General features: G+C 33.5%; 7 protein-coding genes across 7 annotated transcripts; 3 read left to right on the top strand and 4 right to left on the bottom strand.

Moving 5' to 3' along the window:
• Nucleotides 1-1,311: 1,311 nt before the first annotated feature.
• On the bottom strand, nucleotides 1,312-2,820 carry CDC19 (pyruvate kinase CDC19; the record flags this gene model as incomplete). The annotated part of the gene is made up of 1 exon (XM_064858814.1): nucleotides 1,312-2,820. One exon carries the CDS (start codon nucleotides 2,818-2,820, stop codon nucleotides 1,312-1,314), a length of 1,509 nt encoding a protein of 502 aa, XP_064714637.1.
• Nucleotides 2,821-4,372: 1,552 nt separating this feature from the next.
• CYC3 (holocytochrome c synthase CYC3) lies at nucleotides 4,373-5,254 on the top strand (the record flags this gene model as incomplete). Its single annotated transcript, XM_064858813.1, has 1 exon — nucleotides 4,373-5,254. The coding sequence occupies one exon, from the start codon at nucleotides 4,373-4,375 to the stop codon at nucleotides 5,252-5,254; it is 882 nt and encodes a 293-aa protein (XP_064714636.1).
• Nucleotides 5,255-5,694: 440 nt separating this feature from the next.
• CDC24 (Rho family guanine nucleotide exchange factor CDC24) lies at nucleotides 5,695-8,307 on the bottom strand (the record flags this gene model as incomplete). Its single annotated transcript, XM_064858812.1, has 1 exon — nucleotides 5,695-8,307. The coding sequence occupies one exon, from the start codon at nucleotides 8,305-8,307 to the stop codon at nucleotides 5,695-5,697; it is 2,613 nt and encodes an 870-aa protein (XP_064714635.1).
• A 938-nt stretch (nucleotides 8,308-9,245) lies between these two features.
• Nucleotides 9,246-10,628, bottom strand: ERV46 (retrograde cargo receptor ERV46; the record flags this gene model as incomplete). Its single annotated transcript, XM_064858811.1, has 1 exon — nucleotides 9,246-10,628. The coding sequence occupies one exon, from the start codon at nucleotides 10,626-10,628 to the stop codon at nucleotides 9,246-9,248; it is 1,383 nt and encodes a 460-aa protein (XP_064714634.1).
• A 484-nt stretch (nucleotides 10,629-11,112) lies between these two features.
• On the top strand, nucleotides 11,113-13,512 carry PTA1 (RNA-processing protein PTA1; the record flags this gene model as incomplete). The annotated part of the gene is made up of 1 exon (XM_064858810.1): nucleotides 11,113-13,512. One exon carries the CDS (start codon nucleotides 11,113-11,115, stop codon nucleotides 13,510-13,512), a length of 2,400 nt encoding a protein of 799 aa, XP_064714633.1.
• Nucleotides 13,513-14,537: 1,025 nt separating this feature from the next.
• Nucleotides 14,538-15,146, top strand: GCV3 (glycine decarboxylase subunit H; the record flags this gene model as incomplete). The annotated part of the gene is made up of 1 exon (XM_064858809.1): nucleotides 14,538-15,146. The coding sequence occupies one exon, from the start codon at nucleotides 14,538-14,540 to the stop codon at nucleotides 15,144-15,146; it is 609 nt and encodes a 202-aa protein (XP_064714632.1).
• A 343-nt stretch (nucleotides 15,147-15,489) lies between these two features.
• BOL1 (Bol1p) lies at nucleotides 15,490-15,921 on the bottom strand (the record flags this gene model as incomplete). Its single annotated transcript, XM_064858808.1, has 1 exon — nucleotides 15,490-15,921. One exon carries the CDS (start codon nucleotides 15,919-15,921, stop codon nucleotides 15,490-15,492), a length of 432 nt encoding a protein of 143 aa, XP_064714631.1.
• Nucleotides 15,922-16,483: the final 562 nt, after the last annotated feature.

Here is a 16,483-nt window from a genome sequence, read left to right as displayed (position 1 = left end):
TTATTTCGTGACCAGATAATCTAATCTATATTCTTTTCTAAAATTACACTTTCATAAATTCTTTAATTTACAATTTTTTTTTGGGGGAGGGAAGAAAAAAAATAACAATAGTGGGTGCTAAGCCAGTTATTGAAAAGAAGGATAAGAAGACTATGAACTTATATGAACTAATCACATCACAATTGTTAGTACTTATTTACTGATGTAATATATCAAGTGCTTCGACAACCAATTAAGTGAGAAATAAAAGGTCTATATATAAAAAAAATTGAACTGAACAAACTAACTTTTAACATGATTCTAATTATAAATGTATGTGTGTATGTATGTATATATATATTTATATGTATATGTCCTTTCTTATTTTCTTTTTTTTATTGAATTCACCCAATAACAAAAAAAACAAAAACAAGAAGTGCATATATATTTTTTCGTTTTGATGAGGATTTTCGAGAAATCCTGCAAAAGTGTATTGTTCATCAAATGCGAGATTATATAATATTGCAGCTATAGACAATACAAGATCAAAATTGTTAAGAAAAAACAATCTCAACAACCAAGGAATTTATTGTGTTATTATTGTTATTTCCTTAAAAAAATAATACAACGATTGTCTGCAACAACAGCGTCTCTTGCATGTTGTGGTCGTGTGTAACGATATGCATAACTAAGTCCTATATGACTTTTATTTTTCATCTTCCTTGCTTCCAGATTCTTTGTTCTCTTTCAGGTTTAGGAGTTAAAATGATTTACTTGTAGTAAAAGTCTGTTATTTATTTATTGAAAAGTGGTGTTTTTTATACAGTGTTTGTGAAGCAGAAAGGTCAAACTGTAAAAATCTATAAGCAACTAACATATATACATTTCTTTTCTTGATTACTTTTTTTCATAATAAATAAAGACATGGAATAAAGACACATTGAGACATTTACAAGGATAGAAGAGATCACCCGTGAAGAATTCAAGATAGTTAGATTCATCAGACGTCTTTTACAGTTATATTATAAAATGTCAAAATAAAAGAAAAAGTAAAAAAATAGTACTTTATAAATAAAACATAAACTTTATCATAACGGTATATAATAATTAAATAACTTTAAATAAAAATAAAAAAAAATTAGAAATAAAAAAGAAAGAAAAAAAAGAAGGAAAAATAGATGAAATGAATATATATATATATATATTTTAAAAAAGAGTTTATCTCTGTTTAATAATTATCATATAATTATTCCATCTATTTTTTTCCTTCCATCCTCTCTCTTCTTTCTTCTTAAAAGAAAAATCAATTTATTTTAATTTTTTTATTTATATTTAAGCGACAGTGTCGACTTGTAAAGTGTTGGAGTGACCGACACCTGGCTTGAAACCTTGGACAGAGACGTAGTTGTCACCAGTCTTTAAGATACCGAATTCCTTAGCTTTTTCAATACCGAAGGCAATTCTGGCATCGACGTCTTGAGTCCAGTCAGCAACAGCATCCTTTTCGTAGACGAATGGGAAGACACCTCTGTATAAGTGAGAGAATCTGGCGGTTCTTGGGTTTCTGGTAACCAAGACAATTGGACAGTTTGGTCTGTACTTGGATAATAATCTGGCGGTGGTACCAGAGGTAGATAAAACGATAATAGCCTTGGCGTTTTGTTCGAAGACAGCGGCGACAGCAGAAGCAGCAACGGTTTCGGTGGTGGAGGTTGGCTTTGGAGTGGTGTTTCTCATGTCATCGTAGTTTGGTAAGTAAGCAATGGCTTGTTCAGCAATAACAGCAGTGGCGGCCATGGTAGTGACAGCGTTAATTGGGTAGTTACCCTTAGCAGTTTCACCAGATAACATGACACAGTCAGCACCATCTAAGATAGCGTTACCGACATCGGAGACTTCGGCTCTGGTTGGTCTTGGGTTGTAAGTCATGGATTCCAACATTTGAGTGGCACAGATAACTGGCTTACCGGCCAAGTTAGACTTAGCGATCAACTTCTTTTGGACAGCTAAGACTTCTGGGGCTGGGATTTCGATACCTAAATCACCTCTAGCAACCATAACACCGTCAGTGACCTTTAAGATTTCGTCGAAGTTGTTGACACCTTGTTGGTTTTCGATCTTGACGATGATCTTGATGTCCTTACCTTCTTCACCAAGGACTTCTCTGATGGTTAAGACGTCTTGGGCAGTTCTGATGAAGGAAGCGAAGATCATGTGGACACCGTTCTTGACACCGAACTTCAAGTCAGCCTTGTCCTTTTCGGAAAGAGCTGGTAAGTCGACATCGGTACCTGGTAAGTTAACACCCTTGTGAGAGCAGATCTTACCGGCATTCAAAGACTTGACCTTCAAGGTCTTGTCGTCGACAACTTCCAAGACTTCGAAGGATAAGACACCGTCATCAACGTAGATGATTCTACCCTTGGAGATGACCTTGGTGATGTTTTTGTAGTCTAAGTACATGATCTTGTCATCACAGGCCTTGGCGTATTTTTCGTCGGTGGTGAAGATCATTTCGTGGTTTGGTGGGATTGGGTAGTCGACTTCGTTGGTGGTGGTACCAGTTCTGATTTCTGGACCCTTGGTGTCTAAAGCAATAGCTAATGGTCTACCTGGGTATAATTCTTCAGACTTTCTGGCGTTGTCGATGACGGATTGATGGTATTCGTAGGAACCGTGGGAGAAGTTCATTCTGACGATGTTTAAACCAGCCTTTCTTAAGTTGACAAGAACTTCTGGGGAGTTGGTCTTTGGACCAATGGTACCGATGATAGAGGTTCTTCTCAATTCGTTACCAGCAGTGACTTGTAAGTTGGTTAATCTTTGTAATCTGGATTCCATTATGATAAAGTAAGGTGATTTGTGTTTGCACGATTCTTTTTGTAAAGAGAGGATAAGAAACGAAGAGGAAGATAGAAAGTGAAGGTAAGTGAAGTAAAAGAGAAAGAATAACGGAAAAGTGTAATATATAAGTAAGAGAAAACACGGAAGCGACACAAAGGAGAAAAGGAATATGTTTGTGAAGGAAGAGAAATTGTATGAAAGGAAAGCAAGAAGTGATGGAAGGATGGGAAGTGGTAGGCAACGTGTGCAAGAAACAAGTCATCATCATCACTTTATATATATGTATATATATATATATAAATAGGTGTATGTACATGTGTACATATTTGCACGTAACAGGTGGTCTGTTTGTTCGTGTGTGTGTGTGTGTGTGTATTATTTCATGTGCATACAGGTATATATTGAAGAGACAGAAAGAGGAAGGAGGAAAGAGGAAATAGAGAAGAGGGGGGGGAGAGAAAGAGAGTGCTTTGTTTTCTTGTGTTTTGTGTTTTGTGCATATCGTGTTTGTTTTACGTTATGGTGGTGAATGTCATTGTAAATTTTTGTATATTTTGTATTTGATTGTTGATATAAAAATGTTGTCTAAACGGTGATGGTGATGGTGATGATAATAATAGTAACAAGTAACAAGCAATGCCAATAAGCAATAGTAATAGTACTAGTAATGGGTAATAAGTGATGGTAATACTATTTTAGAAAGAAATAGCAATGCTGCGTCGAAAAAGGAAAAGAAAAACAAGAGAAAAACAAAAGCGAAAAAAGAAAAAAAAGCAATGCTTGGATGAAGACACAAAAGAAAAAAAAATGCCTTTAAACCACCAGCCGACATTTTTTTGTTTTGTTTTGTTTTTTTTTATTTCTGGCTCGCTTCTTAAAAAAAACCCTCTCACGTTGAAATTAAGAGGATGCTGATCTGCGGAGGTCTGGGTGGAGTGGTGTCTGTCTATCGGTGCCTTCTTCTGTTTTCTCTTTTTCTCTTTTTCTCTCTTTCTTTTTCTTAACGGGTTTCTTCTAATCACAGGATGCCCGTGAAGCTATTTCTTTTTTTTCTTCCTTCCCTGGATGGACTGCAATTTCGGAGTGGATGTTGTGGGTGGATGGGTGGATAGGTCACGTGTATCGCACGTGATTCTTATCGTTGGAACCGGTCTCTTTTTTTTTTTTTACAACGAGGAGGAAAGGAAATCGAAACTGTCGTAATCTTGAAGTTGCACTAGTGGTACTACTGGTTACTGGTAGTAACTACTAATAATAGTAGTAGTAGTGATAGTGATAGTGATAGTAATAAGATTGGAAGTATATTACAGAATGTCTCGTTATACTATATGATTTGGATTATTCATAGCACTACAGTTATTCTTAAGTACTGTGACTTTCTGACTCTTTTATATTTTTTTTTTGCTTACTCTACACCTCTTGTTCTACCTGTCATCTTGATCTCTAATAATATAGTGGTTATTTGTATCCCTAATAACCGTAACAATTTAACATAGTTTAGTTTAATTTTTTCTTTATACAACAGAAGAAAATAAATAAATAAATAAATATGGGTTGGTTTTGGGCCGATAAAGTTGTATCAACTAGAGATAATAATAATAACAATAATAATAATGTTAATATAGATGATGATGATAATAATAATATATCACTATGTCCTGTAATGCGTAATAGTAGTAGTAATAGTAATAATAACAGTCGTGGTGGCAATACAAAAGAACAGTATAGTCATGATAGCAACGTTCCAGCTGGACTTAATCCCTTGAACTATATACCCAAAGACCTTTCCTCCACAGAGACACAGCCCGGTCAGAAATTGTCTCTGACTACAACTAAAACTATCTCGTCTATCCCCCGTGGTGAACAGCAAGGCAAATGGGAGTATCCTTCCGCTCAACAGATGTATAATGCCATGGTGAAAAAGGGCAAGATAGGTTCCCATGAAACCTTACAGGAAGATACAGTAGAGGCTATGGTCCAGATACATAATTTCTTAAACGAAAGTTGTTGGTATGAGATCTTGAGGTGGGAAAAACCTTACACTGATCAAACACACTTGGAACCGAAGTTATTGAAGTTTATGGGTAAACCTGGAGTATTGACTCCCAGAGCTAAAATTAACCATTACTTGAGTTATATTTTCCCTTGGTACTTCCATGGTGATTTACCTTTCGATAGACACGACTGGATCGTTTTACGAGGTGAACCAAACAATAACACTGACACTAGCGTTGGCACTAACACAACAGAACCTAAGTATATTCAGGTTAGGTACGTGTTGGATTTTTATGGTGGACCGGATGATGCTAATGGAATGCCAACTTTTAGTGTTGACGTTAGACCTGCTTTAGATAATTTTACTAATGTTAAAGATAGGTTTAACCATTTTACTTCAGCCATTTTATCTAAATTGTCTAAAGACGAAAGGTGAATAGATATCTATGTATATATACATATTCACTCTTTCTTTTATTTTTGTAAATAGTTTACTTGTTTATAGCAAATACATACATATATCGAAATGTCCTCGTTATTTGCTTATCATTTCTCATTATTCCATATATATATACATATATATTGTAATATAGTAGTAATTCTACTATAAATTTCAATTTTTTCTTGTCGTTTTTTTTTTTATCTTTTGTCACAAAATTCTGTTTTTGGCCAGAATGGATCTCTTTGAAACTTTCACACATAAAATAAACAAAAAATTTATACATACATATATCAGTTTAATTCTTTTTAATAAATTCTTCTAATAGTATTTATGTTGTTTTGTTAGACTGTCGATACATGCACGCTATATATATATATATTTAATAAAGTTACTTACTTTTTCAAATGAATCACAGTATTCACCTATTTAACATGTTATTGTTCCCTTGGATATACAATCATATTCAATATCCGTTCATCATTCTCTCTTAACATATCTTTAACAACCAACCAATCTTCCTCTGATGCTAATATAACATAATCCCCATCTTCATCCTGATATTTGATCTTCGAGATCTCACCAACATGGTTCAATTTTTTCAAAATCATTTCATAAACCTCCTCCATACTCGAGTCCAATTCCATTAGTATAGTATAGAAATCAGAATTGAATGATATCCTTATCAAAATAGATGTCTCTGGGATAGAATGCTTATAGTTCTCTGATACTGTTCTGTATTCATTTTCAAAGTTATATACCCCTTTCTTCTGTTTAGGTAACATATCAGAGATATGTTTTATGGAATTATTATTGAATGATGAAACACTATCATGTAATTTTTCAACAAGAGTAGTATTGTTACTATCACTGTTTCTTATTGATGAAGACGAGATAAATGAAGTTTCACTAGCATGACTTTTATATGATTCACTCTTCATGTTTCTTACCAAAGACTGTAAACAGGAACACCAATTATCTCTTGTCTCTTCATTCTTAAACTTCAAAATAAAATTACCTTGTTCTTTTATAGATTCCCATGTAATACCCAGAGATCTATTAGATATAGGAGATATTTGACTCAAATTCATCACCATAATTCGGCCCCTTAAATCCAATCTGGGCTCATTATTAGCAAAGGATGACCCTCCAATTAAACTAGTGTTACTATTATTAAGAATTCCATATCCATCATTATTATTGCTGTTGCCACCACCACCAATACTATTATTATTATTATTACTCCCTGAAAGACCACCTGGTAGGAAGCTTGAACTATGTGATGATAAATTCAACGTGGATGATGAAGATGCAGATGAGGAGGTCGATTTCTTTTTTAATATCAAAGAAGATGTCTTACTTTTACCGCTTCCGCTTCCATTATTGCTAGATATCTGTTGAAACAATACAATAATCTTTTCAAATAGATACACTTCAAATTCACGTTCAGGTTCATTCGAAGTGTTAGTAGATATAAACACGTTATCAAAATATAATAATTCTCCAAATTTTGCTATTCTATAACCCTTCCAATTTATAACCCTACCATACAGTTTTTTAACTACTTGATGATTCTCCGTACGTCTTTGATTCTCATTAATACTTCTTGCAATGCTCCTTGAAATTTCCAGAGCAATCTCTAATTCCTTTGATTTACCATTATTATCTCTTTCATTCGCATTTTTCAAATTATCGTCACTCAATGAAGAGCCAGATAAAATGTTACATGATGCTAATTCCTTTAATAATAAAGGATACCTACATAACCTCTGTACAGGTTTATATAAGAACGATTGTAATTCTAATTTATTACGAATGACAAATTTGGATTGGTCAATATTTGATTTGTTTAAATTTTCTAATGTGGTGGTTAAAAATTCTATTGCTGCGTTTTGTCCAATAGACCAAGGCTCGTATAATTTGAAAAACCATTTAGAATGCATAAATAAGGCACCGATCCTTTGTTTTGTTGGTGCCACTAAGGAATTAATCTCTAAAGATACCAAAAATCTTCTTTGGAAATCAATAGCATCAAATAGATTAGGGAATAACATATATAATTCTTCTGATGTGATGATATTTGCATTTAATAATTGATTCTTGTAAGTCTCCAGAATCTCTAAATCATGTACATATTTTCTTTCTGTATTAACGAACTCTTTTATTATCTTAGTATATTCATCATATTTCTTGGAATATTTATTCATCTTGTTGTTTATGTCTTGATCTATTTCTATCTGAATCTTTTCCTTTGGCGGGAAAATCTCTGGTGCAGAATCCATTATAGTAGATACCACGTCAATAACTTTAATCAATTGACTTGTAGAATTAGCAAAAACGTCAGATATAGTGAACAATTCCTCATCATTAAATGCAAAATGTTGTTTACAACCTAAAATAAAATCAAAGATGGATTTTTTACATATCTTCAAATCATCACTCGACACAACAGGTAATTTAAATTGTGGTTTCACCAAATTAAATATGATACATAATGGAGACCCCTGTTGGAATAATTGAGATAATTGAGTTACAGGATCATAATCCATAGATATTGGTAGAATACCCATACTGAAAGTTAACAGAGTATCTTCCATTATACCGTTATTTGTACTATTAGTGAGACTAGGCCCACTATCTAAAGAAAACTCTTCTCTCATACTGTTTGTAGACATTGTACTAATCCTAGAGGCAGTTGGAGTAGAACTACTATTGGTACTATTTCTAACATTAACGTTATTATTATTATTCTGCAGAAGTTGCTGTTGTCTTTGAGATAATAATAAAGATTGTCTCTCACTTAACAACTCGCTAGAGGAATATGCTAAATTTAGATATGGCTGTAATTGAGAGACATATTCCAACCTTTTCTTTACGTTCAGACAAACATAGTATAAGGAATCCTTTGAAGTAACTGCTGAATTCATAACATTTGGAATATGTGAATTTGAACTATTATTGGATGAAGATGCCATCATTATAGAGGACCCTATCGATGTATGACTGGTTATAACCGTATTTTTCCTTGAACTGTGAGCGGATGGTGGCATATTTAGAATATTAAAGTTATTGATAGAATGTAACTATTATAGATATTCCTTTCTACTTATCAATTTTTTCCTGTTATTGCTTCTTCTAGGATAATACTGTTATTATAAGAAAGTGAATTTCTTACCCTATATTAAAGCTCACAATCACAGCACCTCAAAAACGCCAATTTACAGTATTTATTAATCAGTCTGCCACTCAAGCTTAATAAAAAATTTGCAAGAAATAATATCTTGTTGGTAGCTACGGTGATAGAGAAACCACTTTAATTTTTTTTCTAACAAACAGCGACAGCCAGAGAAGCTTATCCTCTCTTCTCTCGTTGTCTCTTCTCTTGTCTTCTCTTCCTTCTTTCATCTTTTTAACTTTTCTCGAGAACTTTTTTTTAGCCTTCCTTTTTGTCCTTTGCCATACAAAAAAAATAGAAGAACAAAATCTAAAAAAAGAAAAAAAAGTTAGACAAACCCTAACTAGAAAAGGCCATACAACATAGGTTACAAGAGAGTTATTGTGTTATCAAATACTTTTTTCTACATAAACATTAGGGCTTAAGTCAAATTTCTCTTCCATTCACAAAATATTTTCTGAAATGTAAATTCCATGTTAAACGTAGCTCTTCCTCCTTATATATTACATACACTTCCATGTACTTGTATGTAGAGATATGTATCAGCATGTACATAAGTTGATACAACATCAATACTGACTAAAATAATCAATTTTACTTGTTTCTCCTGAATAAAAGTCCAGGAGAAAGAAAATAAAGCACCTACAACACTTGTTATATACGCTACTACATCTTTAACATGTGCAAACTAACACATAATCTAATTGGAAAAACAAAAAAAAGAAAAAAAAAGAGACGTATATCAACCTACAAATACATACATAGATATGTATAAATATCTAGTTATTAGCTATAATTACATTTACACATTCCTTACTTGCGTTTTTTACCCAATAATTTTTGTTGGGCCTTATAAAAGACGCGATCAGACACAGTAGCCACAGCCAATACACTACCAATTGTAGTAATACAACCAAGTAAGAAATTAGACCAGCTCTTAATATATGCTTCTCTGTTAATCACCTTCACTGGTGACATCTCATATCTAATGTAAACACCTGGAATTCCTCCTCTAGCATGCAATGTTGTTGGATGATCTTCATCTCTGCCACCTCTTAAAGATCTATCATGATATGTGACACTAAATTGAGCAGTCTCCACGCTTTTTCTTCTACTATTGAAATACTCATATCTTGTAGGCACAATTTTGGCAAAATAACTGTATAACATGTAATGAGATTCTCTATTCTTGGGCATCACAACTCTACCATCCATCGGACTTAAAACCATTGTGGATAAATTGGCACCACCGTCATTATCATAATTGTCACCCTTGTTGTTAATACCATTACCTTGCTTTGCACCATGAAATTTAATCTTATCTATATTTTCCACTTTGGAACCAAAACTAAAATGATTAATAATATGATTGAAGTTTAGTTGTCCATATTTGAAGTATAATGATGTATCGTGGACATGGGTACTTATAGTTCTTCTGTTTAGATTGTAATTTTCATATGATTTCCCTGGTGCAAAATGGATCTCACCATCTATTCTATTTAATTTAGCTTTCCCCTTTACACGACACCCTTCATTAATGTGGTTTCTAATTTTTGAAACATACCCTTCCCTTTCACATTGTTCAATCTCTGCACCATCATAAAATGCCCAGCCTGCTTTCAAATATGCTTCATGGACTTCATCACATGTTTGACAGCAGACACGCTCTCTATTATTATTATTATCTAAGTTTTCATTATTATTATTATTATTATTTTGTTGATCTATTGCACCATAGCATGATCCACAATATTCACTGGTGTCACGTCTCTTCTCATTTTGTTCCTTTTTAACCCCACCAGGTTGGAATTCTTCCACACTGGATTCAATGTCATGGATACGTCCTAGTTCGTCTACAGCAACACGAGTCTTTGTAAATCCAGATTCAAGTAAATCTAACTGAAGGTCACCAGCTTGATCCATTATATCCATTGTCAAAATATCACATGATATGTAGGGGAATGTAATATCGAAATTCAAATCCAACTTCAAGTGACGGTCTCTATCAACGACCACCTGCGGGACAATACTCAATTCATTGAACTGATACCATTCTCGCGAGAGTAGCATTAATCCAATAATCATGGACAAGATAGTAATCAACCCACCTGTATTTGTACGGATACGAACATCTTCTTCTGTCTTGGTAAATGCATCGAATGACACAAGTCTTGATTTTGGTCTCCTATTCAACATTGTTCGCTATTGTATGATCCTAACCTTCCTCCTTTTTATTCTTTTTATTTTTCTTCTGATACTTTTTTATTTTCTTAGCTTTACAATACTAGAATGGATAATTTTGAACAGAGTTAGTGTTAGCATTCCACTATACTTCAGTTTAATATCCTAGCTAACATTTTCGTCTTAGTGAGTATGCTTCTTTTTTTAACTGGTATCTTTCTACTGTCTCTCGAAGCTTTTTTTTTTTGTTTTTCACTTGAAAGAAGAAGAAAAAGAAGAGGAAAATGGGAGGAACGACAACGACAACGACAACGACAACAACAGCAAGAATGTACAGAAGAGTCCACTGTTCATGAATAGAAGAAAGGTGTAGATAGAGTGTGTCTCTGAGCAATAGTGTGTGCTAATTTCGAACAATATTATTGGTTTTACAATCAGTGTTACCACAAGACACGACTATCTATACAGAAGTTTCTTTGAACCCAAAGAAATAAATGAAATGGAATCTCAATTACAGCAGTTGCAAAAGGCTAAAGATTTAGCTATGGACAACAGTCCCGAACAAATGTTACCAAAGGTTTTGGAAACTACTAATTCAATGCTATTGAATCAATGGAAGACCAACAACAACGATAATAACAACAACTTATCTAATTTCTTTACAAATCTATTATTGGATACAATGAACCACAACAAAATTTCGAACCATGAAAAACCTCTAATTGCGTCACAATATCTATCAACTTTATATTCATGCTATGAATATTCAATTAATGATCTCCATTATCAGCAATTGACAATTCTAACTTTTACCAAAATTTACCCAATGTTATTCGACTTGATAGCGAAGACTTCAGATGAATCTAAATGGTCTCTACTACAACAATTCAGGAAAAAAATCCTAAGTCAATGGAAGCTGATGACCATTACTAATTCACCGCTAGATTTAAATCTTGATAATAAACAAATAGGTCTAAAGTTGTCTATAATCAAATTTATTTCTCAAATTATCATCACACATACTGTTGATCTAACAAACTCGAGTATAAACATCTCAGTGGTTCCAGAGAATCAGCCTTTGATCAATAGGAACAAATTGGAGACAGAGGCCAGAATATTACTTGATGTTATCATAAATTATCTTATTGAAGAACCGATGATGGTCAGTTCATTATTTATCGGTATTATCAACTGTCTTTCCTTTATTATGAAACAAAGAAACCAGACAACAATGAAAATCTTGAACGGAATCTTGAAGTTTAATATTGATGCAAAGTATCAAAATGACCAAATGGATACATTGACTTACAAATTGTGTAAAAGATTTGTGGAACGTTGCTATAGAAATTTTGTTCAGTTTGGGATCAAAAATAATTTAATTAAAAATCCGAATAATAGTTCCAATCCAAACTGGAATCAAATCTATCCTAAATTATCTAAGATCTCACAAACTTTATTTGTTATAGGTGAAGAGACCAAAAATAAAGGTATTTTGAATTTTGATTCTGAAAGTGTGAGTAAAAGAATCCCAGATTCTGAAAGAGAAAAGATAATAATGGTTAGAACTCAAAAGAGACAACAAAGTCAACAAAGTCAACAAACACAAAACATGCTAGTTTTGAATAACGACAATAACAATGGGTCTGGTACTATAAACCCAAATAACAGTAATCCAAATAACGTTGATAACTTTTTAACGACTGAACAAATGAATGCATTAACAAAATTGCAAGAATATTCAAGAGGGAAAACACCTTCAGCGTCATTTTTCAATACAACCCCGAAAGCATACGATAATACATACAATTCTTTATTTGCATTAATGGACAATAATGGATCCAAACAGGATTTATCAAAGGTTCCATCCAATGTCTTGATCAAGTTATCTACTGAAGCGCTATATAAGGCTGACACTAGAAAAATAATCGCTGCCTTATCGATTGCTGCATCTAGATACACCGATTTGATGAACCGGAACGACCCATCGATTGGTGACAAAAGACAACTTGAGGATGATAATAGTGGTAATAATAATAATAGTAATAGTAATAGCAGCAGTGAAGCAAAAAGGATTAAAACTGATTTAAAGGAAGACAAAGGACTGAATAATAATTCCACCTTGGTAAAACAAGAGACCAGTGAAGCAGTATTAGATGGAGAAGACGAAGGGAAAGAGGATGAGGACCAAGATGTGCAGATGATTGTTGAAAAGCCATATTTCTTTGAACCCAAACCGATGGATAACGACACCAAGATGAAAATCACCGAAAGGATTGTCAAAAGATTGTTTAGTATAAAAACCAGCAAGATATCACCCCATATCAATTCTATCCCAATGTCGAAAAACCCGTTAGAACAGATAAAATTACTCAATTGGTCTAACGATGAATCATGGTATCATATTTTGATAAGATTGGCCACTAGAGGGACCAGATCGAATTTACAGATGAGTAATTTCATCAGAGAAGAATTGTTAAGATATGTTATGATGGATATTAATGACAGTCATCGTACGGCTATTATAATTGAGTGGATGAACGAGGAATGGCATGGAGATCTGTTATTTGAGTCACGAGAGGACACAGAATCTCAATATATGTGCTGGTCGTTGAGGTTATTAGATGAATTGATACCATTTTTAGAGAATAAGCATCGTAAATTATTTATCAGATTGATGAGTGAATTGCCAAAATTGAGAAGTGAGCATTTAGCTAGAGTGAAACCTATATTGATTGATCCAAGCAGAAGTACACTAGGATTTCAGACATTAAAGTTCTTAATCATGTTTAGACTACCTGTGAAAGCCATGATCAAACCTCTCTTGGAGACCATACTAAAGGAAGACCCTACAGTGGAACCACAATGTAAACCAATACTCGACAAGTTCTACAAAGATTAAATGAGAAACACGCATACACACATGTATGTACATACGTATACACACACACATATATATATATTAAAAAATAAAGCAAATGGACCGTCATATGACGGAAAATAAGATAGATAACAATTCCTCAAAAGGCTTCTATAATAGAAGAATGAGTGGTGGATAAACGAACAGTTGAATAAATAAGTGAGAGCGATTGTATAAACCAAGAGAAGAGAATGGCGACATAGACAGAAACAGACAATACGTTTCTATCTTTCTACAAAGCTCAAACACTTTCTCATTGCGCACGACCGCTGCAACCTTCGTTGACAGCGACAAAAGTGACTCTCAGGCTTGTATGAACAAAAAAGTCTGTCATCTTGCACGTGCAGGGCTAACTCCGACTCTGACTCTGTCTTTTTTCACCTGACTCAGGCTCTCCATTTCCTCTTCCCCCCACTCTTCCCGCTGGAAAGAGTCACAGCACCCAGACCGAATAACCTCTGCGTAAACAAATCACAGGCCACCCAAAAATTTGTGGCCATTTCTTCCTTACCAGCAGCACTTCAGAAACGATGATAAGTTCAGATTCCTGCATGGCACATACACAGATCTAGAGGGAGAAAGAAAAGGAAAAGAAACAGGAAGAAAAAGAGATAGTCAACAGATGTTGGGGTTGGAATGTAAAAAATTAGAGTTGGACAGGTGGAGTGTTGCTCAGTTTCCATTGTGTCTTCTTTATCCCTCCCATGGCTCATATATAGATCCAAGAGAAACCTTGAAAAAAGAAAAAAATAAAAAAGAATCCTTCAATTCTTAATTATATCTCTATCAGCTTTCTATTTTAAACCGCAGACATATACGTATCACTTGATTTAAGACTTTATTAGTCCGTTTCTAGTCTATATCTAAGGCAATATCAATACCACACAGACACAAAAGGGCTACTTAGTTCAAACACAATACCACCACAAGAAAAAAAATAAATACTTAAATACTTAAACCTAGGCATATACACGCACAAACATATATACATACACATATAAGTAAGAATGTCCTTTGCCACTGTTATGAAAAGAAATATGACTAATCAAGTGATCATGTTGGGTCGTCGTCACTGCACCAATCTATTAATCAACAGACAGTCTACTATTATGACTCCACGTTTGATACTTTCACTAAGAAGGCTATCTTCCACAAGATACATCAATAACTCAAGGAACAGTTTAAACAAAAGTGAACTACCTTTCACTTTTTCTCCACAGGGTCCAGAACAAGTCAAATACACAAAGGACCACGAATGGGTGGCTTTACATCCTGATGGAACCGGGTTTCTAGGGATTACCGACTATGCCTCTGCTGCATTGGGTGATACCACTTTTGTAGAACTGCCAGAAGTAGACCAAATTGTAGAAGCTGGTGACTCTATTGGTAGTGTCGAATCAGTCAAGTCTGCTTCTGAGGTGTATATGCCTGTTGACGGTACCGTCACTGAAGTTAATACCCAATTAGAAGATTCACCACAGTTGATCAACTCTGACCCATTGGGTAAAGGTTGGATGGTCAAATTTAAAGTAGATAACACAAAGAGTAAGGAACAAATGGATGAATTATTCAGTTTAGAACAGTACAAAGAATTCTTAAAGGCTGATGAACATTAAACTCAACTAACACACCAATATATACATATATATATATATATCATAAGTAAACGAATGAAAAAATAGCTTTTCAGCAATGCTAATACAAACATTGAATATGTTGAAAAAAAAAAAAAGCAGAATAGAAATAAAGGCAAGAACAAGAGATTTGAAAGTTTTATCTACTGTTCTTTATATATTTTTCTATTTACAAGAATACTTTTCATGCATACACAAACATACATACATATATATGTAGATGTAAATACCTCTTAGTAGCAAACAATAGGATAATATTTTATCATACTGACTTTTTTTATTTCTATTCTTCTTTTTCCTTTTTTTTTTTTTTTTATTTACTAGACTATAAAGATGATGGCAACGATACTTTGGCCATTTCCTTGACAGTTTTTGTCTTCAGTTGTACTGCATGAATATTATATCGTTGCATTTCATCTTGAATCAATTTGTATATTATTCTATGTCTCATCGGTAACTTCATCCCTTCGAAATCATCCGTGACTAGTTCAATCCTAACATGACTCTCAGATGTACTCCTTGAATTCATAATGCCTCCATGCCCTTTATGTAAATAAGAATCATTAAATATGGCAAAGTGGGTAGCATTAGGAAATCTGGCTTTAATCTTATTCTTAATTGAAGTAATCGCCGGCCCTTGTATGCTTTGATTTGACGGTGGTGTTGAAGATGATGACATTAAAGCTCTTTGTAATATATTTTTCAATATGAATTTGTTTGAGGTAAAGGAATTTTGTTTATTAACAATCTTAATCATTTAACAAAAAGGAAAAAAAAACAAACTACAAGAAAAAAAAAAAGAGAACGTCTCTATCACACACACACACACACTCTCTCTCTCTTTCTTTTCCTCTTTTATCAAAACATCTCCATCTGCAATATTAGTTAAGTGAAATAGAGTACCATTATTATTATTATTATTATTTTTAGTATACTATTCGAAATACTTTACAACTTCTTGAAATCCTCGAGATTTTTTGTTATTTTTTGTTATTTTTTTTATTTTTTCGTTTTCTCGAAGGTCTGCATAACTCACTATGCTTACTCATACCTGATATGATTACTCAGTAACGATCTGGAACCTTTTTATCGCCTCCCAAAAAAAAGACTGCATTTTTTTCTTTTTTTTTTTTTTTCTTTTTTTTATAATTTCCTAAAACGGACAGTTTTTGTTTAAATTACTAAACAACACCAAAAAAACAAAAATAAATGAAGAAGGAACAAAAACCGAAGAAAAATTTTCTTCCCTGTTATGTTTTAGAGAGTGCAAAGGAAGAAACAACAAGTCTAAGAACACTTCAAAAACAAACTAACAAACT

Source organism: Arxiozyma heterogenica (assembly GCF_036370985.1).
Source record: "Arxiozyma heterogenica strain weizmannii chromosome Unknown scaffold_18, whole genome shotgun sequence".
Taxonomy (NCBI): domain Eukaryota; kingdom Fungi; phylum Ascomycota; class Saccharomycetes; order Saccharomycetales; family Saccharomycetaceae; genus Arxiozyma; species Arxiozyma heterogenica.
This window is presented reverse-complemented; position numbering and strand designations above follow the sequence as displayed.